Raw genomic sequence first — 12,049 nt, 5'->3', positions numbered from 1 at the left:
TACAAGAAAAAGTACCCACACAGGCACACAGAGGTTTTGACGAACTGAGTTCACAACAAGTTCATATTTCTATTGTAGAAGACAGACAACGCCATTCCATTCATTCAAAGCTGTGTATAGTTCTTGGTAATTCAGTTGTGTTTCCTTCCTTTAATTGATCAGCCAAACTATGTAGAAAAACAGATCTTATAATGTCCTCTCTCTTTCTCTGTCAGAGACGGACTCGCTGCGCATCCTGCTTTACTCTTTGATCTTCCTGCTCAGCGTCTTTGGCAACCTGCTTATCATTGTGGTCCTGATGCTGAACAAGCGCATGCGGACCGTCACCAACTCCTTCCTGCTGTCGCTGGCGGTCAGCGACCTCATGATGGCCATCTTCTGCATGCCATTCACCCTCATCCCCAACATCCTGGAGGACTTCATCTTCGGGGGCGCCATGTGCAAGACGGTCTCCTACTTTATGGGTGAGAATGAACTATTTAATTTCAAACCTGGTCTGAACAGCAACATAAACTACAACATTACAATATATTTCAGCTTAATTTGCTGTGTTTTGTTTTTTAAATATGGGATGGAAGTCATCATAAGTCTCTCTAGCTGGCAAAGTAGGGCTTTAACACCATTTTGTATTTGGGGGCAGTAAGAATCTTCTAAAATCTTTTAATTCTAACCAAGATATGTTTTCTTTAGTTTTACTTTAAAGACTTTGCGCCTGCAATTTAGTAAATGTTTCAACAATTTTTCAATATAACGAACAGCATTAAGGACTATGGTAGCACAGACAATCTTTCTTCTTACAAACACTGACCACTATTAGCGTCCATAGTGGAGCTGTGTAGAGTCATGTAGTTAAATGTAGCAACACTATTATTAATATAGGAACAATTTGATATTTCAGTAACTTTTCTGCTAAGAGCTACTTGAACTGGTTAGCTTGGATGAAACAGCCAAATGCTGTTTGAAGGTTTGAAAATCGGCCTACTAGCACCTCTAAAGCACACTAAATAGCATTATTTAGTCTGTTTAGTCACTTCCAGGAAGTCACTGCGCCCAGCCAAGAAATATTCCTCGACACAATCCCCCATAAAACCATAACTTATCGTTTTTACATTATTTGTATATTTTTGTACAGATTAAATGTTCAGTGTGTAATATTTAAGAGGATCTATTGACAGAAATGCAATTTAATAAACAAAACTATGTTTTGCGTGGTATATAAAGACCTTAAATAATGAACCGTTATGTTTTTATTACCTTAGATAATGAGCCATTTCTGTCTACATACACCATAAATGTCGCCATGTTGCGCCGCCATGTTTCTACATTAGCCCAAATGGATAAAATGCTTTGCAGAGCACGTTTTGTCACTACGTTGATTACGTATGAAGTAGTAGTAGTAGTAGTAGTAGTAGTAGTAGTAGTAGTAGTAGTAGTCTGGTTTATTAGAAGTAAGAAGAGATGTGAAATTTGGACAAATGGATGACCACACATATTATTTAGCACAAGAGCCGACAGAGCGTGTCGGCCACCGAAGCTTCTCCTACATGCTTGGAAAGATTTACACACTGAACCTTTAAACAAGCAAGATAATATCTCACACAAGGTAATTTGTTAATTAGTGAGCTTTAGAGGTGCTGGTAGACATGTTTTGTTACCTTTGGACAGAGCGAGGCTACTTGTTTCCTCTTGTTTCCTGCCTTTATGCTTAGATAATTTAAGCAGCGGCTGGTTATAGTTCCTTACTGAATTGAACAGAGACACGAGAGTGGTATTGATCTTCTCATCTAACACTCGGCAAGAAGGCAAATTAGAGTATTTCCCAAAATGTCAAACTATTCCTTAAGGGAGCAGAAAGCGTTTATAATCCATACAAACCTTCTCCACACTTGTCTGAAGGAAAGCTTTTTAATACCATCAAATGTGTGCCTGAGGTTGAAGAAATCTGAAATCTGCAAACAGAGCTGACAGGAACAATGGGGAGAGATCAAATTAATCTGATAACTTTATGTTGACTGGGTTAATAGGTGTTTTTCTTATTCTTATATAGAAAGCTGGCCTTTTTTTGTGGCTGACAGCCGATCAGAAAATGTGGCCTTAGAATCCTGCCTGAAAATTGCTCAATATCTAACAAGAGCCTGTCTTTCAGAGAGGCTTTTCTGTGGGCTTCATTTTGCCTGTCAGAAGGTAACCATCAAGCTGAAAGTGCTTGAACAGTCACACATCTTCAGGAGTGTGACTTAGCGATGAGCTGGCTCCCATCAGGCCAGAGTCAAGGTGCCACGTGAGGCCTGAGTCAGACTGAAGCACAAGAGATGGTAGAGAAAGTAAGATCCGCTGCAGCACGTCTGTCTTTTCGCTTCACTTTAAACTTTGAATGGTTGAGAAGAGCTATTGAATGGTGAGGGCCACAATCGTATTATTCTCTCAGAAATGCGATGCACCATCTGTGAGAACAGGCTTGCTAAATCTCCTTTTCAATTACTGGGCTCTCTGAGCTGTGATAAGGAGGAGGAGGGCAGGAGGGCCAGCTGCCTCGGACTTTAAATACAAAGTTTTTGTTATTTAGCCGCTTTGTCTTATGTGTATCATTTTAGTAAAGGTAAGGCCGGCAGATTAGTTTAACTGATAATAAATTATGTTAAATGATGAATCACTTAACCATATGAACACTGGTGTTTTTTTAACCTGTGACTAATAATGAGGATGCCCTCCACTGCAAATGTGATAGATGTTATTTCCTGGATCAGCTAACCTAAAAACAGGAATAAAAATTCATTTTCTCTGCGTAATAAACGCAATGATTAAGAGTTTCATTAGTCTAGATTTGAATTAATGTCTCAAACAATGATCAAAGACTAAATTCTCCAATTCTAAGTCCAATTAATCAAGAAAGTAGCACATTAAAATTCACCTGTGTCTTTGCTCACAGGCGGTGAACTGTAGCTGGTGAGCTAACCACTAATTAGTCACAGTAGCTCTAAGCTTGTATGTTCTTTGTACTGGGCCTTTACTCTCCCCTGGCATTTTGTTCTTCGTGGTGTACACCATTTCATTAAACTGAGTTATTGAAGTTTTCAGAGCTAAGAAGCCCGCTAACTAACAGCCCCAGGACAATAAATTGACAGTAAAATTGATAGTAAAATATGTATTTATACCATCAACTCCTCCTTCATAAGTGCAGAGCACCTTCCCGACAGGGAAGCGTTAAATTCTAGTGAATGATCCTCCATTTTGGACTCTCAGTTTCCTCAAAGGTCAGCACTATCAAAGTTAAACTCGACACAAACGCTTGCAGATGATGCAGATTAACAATAGGCCCACCAAGAAATGACCAGATGCTTGACATACAAAGTGCGGGGTAATGTCCTTTATTTGGCATCTGTTTCTCCACATGATCCGGTCCAATAGTGCCCCTAATTGGCATAGCAACCTTCTATTCATTGGAATCTCTTGGGTGAGTTGACGATCCAGCCCCCATCTATACGTACCGTACAGGGGTTGAACGCATTGGTTTGTCTATTTCATCATCAAACAGCCTGGTCAAAAGGATCCAGAGACTAGTGACAATGCAGAGTGCAGGCAGGCATAAAGAAGCTTAGACGGAGAGAATTGCAAGCTTAGCCGACATCCAGGAAGAACTTGGGCGCCCAGCCTTGAATAAGTACGTCCTGCAAGACGCCACAACAAGTAAAGGAGCTTCATTCAGGGCTATTAGGAGCTGGACTCTTGGCTACAATATTCTCACTAATGATGCAACCATTTATAGGCATTTCCTAAGGTCCCTCTGTGTATTGCTTGTTCGTATAATTTTTCAGTCAGAGGTTTATGAGTTTTCCAAAGTTGTTTCTTTCTCTCCTGCCTGTCATCTGTCTGCACTTACATTCTATCTACCAATCCTATCAGAGCGCTGGATATTATTATTTTCAACAGTGTCTGTAGCAGACCTCCAAATGCCTCACAGTTAAGTAATTATACCCCCCAACTAGCCCGAACAAGACAACATGTCTACTGCCTTTGGAGGGAACACAGAATCATGAATGACATGAAAAATATCATATAAATGTTCATCCACAAATGTCAGCATCTGCATGTAAATATCAGTCAAGCCTCCTTCGAGAGTCTGATCTGAGCCTCCTATGAGCAAGGCTCTCTATCAGCTAAAACCAATCAATAGACAGGATCATTGTGACTATCCTCACCGATTAATTGTGTGGCAAACCTGCTCTGCAAACTCATCCACCCTTTGTAAGCTCATCTGTTAGCACACGGCCATTAGACATATAATACGCCATCCATCCTTCTTTTCACCCGTTCGTCCATGCATCCATTCATCTGCCCTGAGCTCGATAATCATGTGACTCACAGCCTTGTACTGTTTCGGTGGCAGCTGAGAGAGATCGATGTTGTAATATTCCGAGTGTGTGCAGTCCACAATCACATTTATGCATCCATGTTTGTGTTTGTGTTGCTGGTCATATGATGCAATTACCAACCAACTTACAAGCTCAGTCTGTCAGTGCCCACAGGGGTGCAGTTTGCATAATGTATTAAAATTTTTGGTTTTCATGTCTTCCAGCTAACTTTTACAGAATTGGCTGCAAGGGCATCTGGCACCTAGACCACAGTTTTTCCATTTGAGAAGTGTTTATGCCTATAGGCTTCTTCGGGGCAACATTTAACGGCAACACCCTGAGAATTAGGTGTGAGCTAAGAATGAAGAGGCGTACAATCAGCCGAGGCATGTAAATCTCCTCTCCCAGGTTGAGGTGCGCTGAGAGACCCTCGACTCCAAACTTTACCGTTTCACTCAAAAGCCAGTTATCAAGCGGCCTACTGTGAGTGTTTGCCCGACTCGAGTTTAATGAACAAGAAAAAGGATTAGAGCTTTTTTTTCATCCTGAGAACAGAAGATACAGCGCAGTGGGAAAATGTGAGCATTTAGTCAGTGAGTTGACTGGTAATTAGCTTGGCAGCACCTTGGCCAGAATCACACTCTCCTCAAACATTAGCCTCCCAATACTGCAGTGGACTTTATGCAGCAATAAACTGAGAGACGTGCACATCATGGAAAAGTGTCCAGGTTTTGGATTTTAGCTGCTACTGATGATTTCACAAGTTAGAATTGAAATGAAGACAAAAAATGTAACTGTGTATTCTCATGGACATGCAGAATTAATGCATGGGAGAGTATGATCTATATCAGCTCCTGTAGTATATTTTAAAATGTGTTTTACTACACCAAGATTTCCTGTTTTGTTCCATAGTTCTTCTTTAGAGGCCAAACAAATTGATTCCATCAGCACTGTTGATCACAGTTCAGTGTTAGGTTACCCTGGTAGCATTAAAACAGATGGTCATGTGGACCTGGACTGAAATGTTGAAAGGTTTGATGAATTTGGGCCTAGTGCTTGTGGACAAGAATCTAATCCCTCGGACAAGAAGCACATTAGTCTGCTCTGAATTTCTTTGAGCTGTCTGCGTACTTGCAACTGTGTCATCAATTCAAATTACTGGGGTGCTATACATCACCTGGAAGTGCACTTCCTCTCAGCATGACTGGGCACAACCTCCCAGCTACCACTCTTTGTAAGTCTAGGGGTTTAAAACATCACTCATTTGAAAACCTGTGGCTCCGTTTCACACAGGCTTACCCCTGTAATGGGGCTCTGTAGGTTCTGAAAAATTACATTTAAATATGTTTTGTGCCAAATATAATGATCTAATTCTACCTTATGGTGGTTGGCCTTGTAAGGAGGCAATATAGACTCCTTATGCAGTTTTTATGCTGGTTGGTGGTGAAGATGATTGCATCATTCCTTCATTCTTGTTTCCAAAGCACATCTGACTGCTCAAGGATAACTGCACCGTACTTCATTTACAGCTTGCAAAAGCATTGTCATTTTTAAAATCACTTCATAAAGAAAGATTTGGATATTTAAATATATTTATTTCCTTTCTTGCCAGGAGTTAGACGAGTGTCTAATTAACACAAAAAAAAAGAAAAAAGCACAATTCCCAGAAACATTTACTTTAGAACTTATGCAAAGACCTTCAATAGTGTTTTTTAATAATATTTATTTTATTAATCTGCATTCTACCAATAAATGTTTATACTGCTCTTTTTTATAATGCCCTTTCTCTTTTAATCCTGCTGTGTCTATTTGCTTTGTAAAGCACTTTACAAAAGTGCTATATAAATAATGCTTCTTTTTCTTCTTCTACTCATTACTTTTGTTGCTCCTTTTGATTATTCCTCCTGCTTGCCATGTTGGGAGAGAGAGAAAAAGACCAAAATTCCTACCGCTCTGTGTTCCTCATTTCCACGGTCAGTGCGCTGTGGCTGGGCATGACCGCCCTCAAGCATCAACAAAAGAGAACCCCCCGTGTGTGATTTGGTCTTTCTCTGTGTCTGTGCTTAGCACTTGAAAGATATGTGTGGGTGTGAGAGACTTTTTGTGCGAGACTCTTACAGTGCCGGTACACTGTTAAGATCTGCATGTGTTGACTGTGCCACCCACCTCCTTCTGCCCAGCTTAAGCTGCTGGAGCTGGAGGTGGTTATTCTAGTTGACGGTAGTGTACAGTAGTCAACAGGATGGTGTCATGGAACGACGCTGGTGGCCGCTCCACCCTGTGGTTTGCAGGAAGGCTTATTCACTCCGAGCCTATCGACAGTGAAGGCTCGTTTGCAAAAATACGAACTGTAACCTGAGTTCTATGATCACAGGTAGAGCCCGCTAAAGAGTCACCCTGCTCTTCTTGATTTGCGATCACATAAAGACATTATTTTTTAAAACCAAGTGATGTTATAGGCATGTATAATATTTAAAAAGATGCCAGTTAATAACATAATTATCTCATTGCACTTTTCATATAGTGCAGGTCTAGACCCAACATTTCCAACCATGAGCAAGTGCTTTGCAACACAGAAAAGGAAAAAAATACTCCCTTTTAACAGGTCGAAACCTTGAGCAGAACCTTGACTCAGGGTGGGCGGCCATCTTCCTTGGCTGGTTTGGCGGGGGGGCAGATAGAGAAAGAAGCAGCCCAACACAATATTCACACAGAAAAGCAGAAACCAGTAAATGCTGTCATGACACAAACATCAATAAAAATGAATAACAGTACTATTAATGATAGCAATATTAATTTTATATTTGTCTCAATTTACGTGCAACATGACAAAAGCTTCTATAAATAAAGCTATTCTTTGCCTTTCTTCTTCTGTTTTAGTAGATAATCATGGGGCTTTGGGGGATGTAAACAGGATGTATAATGTTGTTATGGATTCAGTGAGTCACGCTGTGGGCTACAACTTAAAAGCCCTACAAGCCCTGCTTTTTTGTCTGTATTTGCTTTCATTTTTTGCACCAATAAAAGTATTCTGAATTAGCTATTAGCGGTTCCTTTTTGCTAAATATAACTGCATAACTTTGATACTTAAGGACACTCTCATAATTCTCAGGCAAGCTCTGGAGTTATAAGGTGCGTCTTCATGTCTTTGAGTGGATTTACAGGTGCTGGTCATATATTTAGAATATCATCAAAAAGTTGATTTATTTCAGTAATTCCATTCAAAAGTGAAACTTGGATATTATATTCATTCATTACACACAGACTGATATATTTCAAGTGTTCATTCCTTTTAATTTTGATGATTATAACTGACAACTAATGAAAACCCCAAAATCAGTATCTCAGAAAATTAGAATATTGTGAAAAGGTTCAATATTGAAGACGCCTGGTGCCACACTCTAATCAGCTAATTAACTCAAAACACCTGCAAAGGCCTGGTCTCTCAGTCTAGTTCTGTAGGCTACACAATTACTGACTGACACCTTGCACAAGGAGGGCAAGACACAAAAGGTCATTGCTAAAGAGGCTGGCTGTTCACAGAGCTCTGTGTCCAAGCACATTAATAGAGAGGTGAAGGGAAGGAAAAGATGTGGTAGGAAAAAAGTGTACAAGCAATAGGGATAACCGCACCCTGGAGAGGATTGTGAAACAAAACCCATTCAAAAATGTGGGGGAGATTCACAAAGAGTGGACTGCAGCTGGAGTCAGTGCTTCAAGAACCACCACGCACAGACGTATGCAAGACACGGATTTCAGCTGTCGCATTCCTTGTGTCAAGCCACTCTTGAACAAGACACAGCGTCAGAAGCGTCTCGCCTGGGCTAAAGACAAAAAAAACTGGACTGCTGCTGAGTGGTCCAAAGTTATGTTCTCTGATGAAAGTAAATTTTGCATTTCCTTTGGAAATCAAGCTCCCAGAGTCTGGAGGAAAAGAGGAGAGGCACAGAATCCACGTTGCTTGAAGTCCAGTGTAAAGTTTCCACAGTCAGTGATGGTTTGGGGTGCCATGTCATCTGCTGGTGTTGGTCCACTGTGTTTTCTGAGGTCCAAGGTCAACGCAGCCGTCTACCAGGAAGTTTTAGAGCACTTCATGCTTCCTGCTGCTGACCAACTTTATGGAGATGCCGATTTCATTTTCCAACAGGACTTGGCACCTGCACACAGTGCCAAAGCTACCAGTACCTGGTTTAAGGACCATGGTATCCCTGTTCTCAATTGGCCAGCAAACTCGCCTGACCTTAACCCTATAGAAAATCTATGGGGTATTGTGAAGAGGAAGATGCGATACGCCAGAGCCAACAATGCAGAAGAGCTGAAGGCCACTATCAGATCAACCTGGGCTCTCATAACACCTGAGCAGTGCCACAGACTGATCGACTCCATGCCACGCCGCATTGCTGCAGTAATTCAGGCAAAAGGAGCCCCAATTAAGTATTGTGTGCTGTACATGCTCATACTTTTCATGTTCATACTTTTCAGTTGGCCAACATTTCTAAAAATCCTTTTTTTTGGTATTGGTAATATTCAAATTTTCGGAGATACTGAATTTGAGATTTTCATTAGTTGTCAGTTTTTAATCATCACAATTAAATGAAATAAACATTTGAAATATATCAGTCTGTGTGTAATGAATGAATATAATATCCAAGTTTCACTTTTTGAATTGAATTATTCTAATTATATGACCAGCACCTGTATATAATCTGTTTTCTTGTTTTTATCAATAAGCAGCATAAATAGTCTATGTTCAGTAGCAAGTGTCCCTGTTAGAGTGAGGTGAAGTGGTTGCCGCACGCACACACCTGCCCGCTGACGAAGTTGAATTGTCTTTAAGTTTTTGTAAGCGACGCGGAGCAAAAATCATTGGAAGCGAGACTGATTCTTGCTGTTTGTGAGTTTCCAGAATCTATTGCTGTTTACTAAATAGTTATCAGGACATCAACAGGAGGGAATCTGCATGGCAGAGCATCCCCGCAAAACTAGATGAAGCCAGTCACAAAAACTCTGGCAAGTCCAGTCCAGAACAGGGCAGAGGCACTATTATTCTAAAGTTTGATTTAATTAGTAGCATCTGGAACTGGTGTTAGACCGATTTCCACCCCTGAAATGGGCTTTTTTTAAAACATAACTTGCAAACCCACATAATAATGTAGTAAGCTAATGATATGCTAATTCTTGGAAGTAACATTATCAGCCCGTCCTCACCAGAAAAACTGCCATAGGTTGATACCCACGACTCATGTTTATGTTTATTGTTAGGCCATGACCTCTAGTGGCTGTATGGCGGTTGCAAAGGAAGAAGTCAGGTGACGTAGTATAAAGAGAAGTCCATAGAAGTGATCGGGGTGGATGGATAAATGGGCAAAACAAACACAGGACTTTCCCTCAGGAGGCTGAGGTTTGAGTTCATTTCACAAAGGTTACCACATAGGCTTTTTAACGTCATAAGACTTAGGACATCACGTGACTACGCCAGTTGCGGCATTGATACTTTCCAATAGTCGTAAATGTCACTTTTGGACACTTGACAATCAACTTGTTAGGTCATTTAGGTATGAGGACGTGTTGAACGTTACATGACTACTATAGGTAAGCTAATTAGCTAGCCATGCTAACATTAGACAAACACACTGTTTCATCTCTTCTTTACAATTTTGCTTGTGGTTTTGGTTTCAGAATGGCAAAAAAAAAGACATGACCTTTCAAACTATTTTGATACCAAGCACTGTTCTTTAAGAACTCCAAGCGCTCCAAAGTTTGGCAGGCCGACAATGCCTAGATATGATTTGACAGATGCTGTTTGGGAGAGGCCAATTATGTCACTTGTAAATTCAGTTTGAGAATGTATTATTGGTCAAATGGTTTTGGTTTCTAAACCCCAAATGGAAAAGAAATCATCCAAAAAGAAAAACACTAACCATGACAGAAAACAGGTATGGTACAAAAAGTTTATTCAGTAACAGGTCTGTAAACATCTGAGGTAAATGAACATTTACATCAACATGTTCTTTAACAAAAGGTTCAGACGCAAGGCACTTCTCTTCAAAGACAGTAATTTTACAACAGGAGAAATAGCAGGTGAGTCTGTGTCCCTGCTGGTAGGGGCGCCATGAAAATCCCATCACACCACCTTTTTTCCTCTTGGGATTTTTGATTCAAGGCAAATCCATGGTGTAAAAGTTAAAGTAGCCAAAAGTCTCTAAATTCATATTCAGGACAGAAGAAGAACAATCACATTAGATTCAAATCTTGTCCATTCCAAGTCTAATTTGATAGTGTTATTTCCATAAATAAACAAAAATATGTTAATTTCCCCTCATCCAAGGACACCTTTTTTCTTTTCTATTTATAATATCTTCATATCCTCATAACAGTGGTCTATAACTATCTAACTGTGCAAATCTTTATCTACATATCAAAAGGTACTAAGAACAGCTTGGAACAACAAGGTTATGAAAAACATTTCAGCTATAGAAATAAGTAAAATGAACCTTGTTTCAACAATCTTTTAGAGACAAAGTTCAAGTTTCTTTGGTGGAAGTCTCCTTTCCCAGAGTTATGAAAGAGTTGTAAAACTGATCTCCACGATTGTTAAGGTCAGGGGTGAGGTTCCCAAGCTAAGCTCTTTAAAATCCATCATGTATTAGGATATATTTGGCACAAATATATTTGTTAAATATCATTGGTTAAATCTTACACATCACTTATTTTTCTAAAAGTACATCAAGTGCTTCAGTTGCCATAATTTGCTGAAGTTGTTTATTGGCACCTAAGTTTGATAGAGACATGTAAACATTTGACATAGCCAGCAAACAGCATAGATTCAGTCTATGGATCATCCTATCTTTAGAAATTGTGTACCTTTTACTGTATCATTGCACAATACTTGCTTCTCATTTGTCACCTCATATTTCATTTGGTTCATAGAAATAAAACGATTGCATTCATGACAAGTTGGAAGTAATACATTTTCAGTCGCTAAAAATGCACCTTGATATGCCACTGATTTCTGTGCCAAAGGCCCTGCACAACGCTAGCTCAGTTCCCAAGTCAAGCTACAGTTGTTTTTACTGTAAGTAAGGCCTTAATTGCAAACCTTATGATCATATTCAAATTATAATGTAGCATCATGGCACAGTTGGAGGGAAGAGCACACAGTGATCAAATGTACAAATGTTTTCCACAGCAGCCATTTTGTTTGAAAGCACAGGTGGAACAAATCCCGTTAACGATGGGCATGACAAAGCAATGACAGTGAGCCAAACTGCACAGTGCATGTGGCTGGAACAGGAACACCTGATTCGAATGCACGATTAATAACGTTTTTGTAGCCTGGACCGGTTAATTGCTTACTTAATGCCAAAAGCTGACATATGTAACTTTGCACCTGTTGTTATGTCAGGTTGTATGAAGTCTGCTCCTGCTTTTTTTTAATAATTAGCCACTGCAACATTTGAATTGCAGCCGTTTTGAATGTACTTCGTTGACAAGCCATGACCTTTCTAAAATTCCCGGAGAGGGACACTCTCATGTCTGTCCATTAAATATGAAGACAGTTATCTTTGCTAAGCATAAAGACTGAAAGCAGGGGGAACCAGCTGGCCTGGCTCTGTTCAAATTTTAAGGAAAATCTACCCAAATCTAATTAGCTTTAACAAATTAATAATTCAAAACATTGAGGATACCAGTTTTGA

General features: G+C 39.9%; 1 protein-coding gene across 1 annotated transcript in view; it reads left to right on the top strand.

Annotated features, from left to right (window-relative positions):
* Window positions 1–12,049, top strand: part of cckbra (cholecystokinin B receptor a) — a 26,319-nt gene continuing 14,270 nt past the window's right edge. The window contains exons 1-2 of the mRNA XM_046044082.1: window positions 1–126; window positions 216–464. Of these exons, the coding sequence (XP_045900038.1) occupies window positions 299–464 (166 nt within the window). The 5' untranslated portion in view covers window positions 1–126; window positions 216–298. The remainder of the gene's footprint in view (window positions 127–215; window positions 465–12,049) is intronic.

Source organism: Micropterus dolomieu, linkage group LG01, assembly GCF_021292245.1.
Source record: "Micropterus dolomieu isolate WLL.071019.BEF.003 ecotype Adirondacks linkage group LG01, ASM2129224v1, whole genome shotgun sequence".
In the NCBI taxonomy this organism is placed as follows: Eukaryota; Metazoa; Chordata; class Actinopteri; order Centrarchiformes; family Centrarchidae; genus Micropterus; species Micropterus dolomieu.
This window is presented reverse-complemented; position numbering and strand designations above follow the sequence as displayed.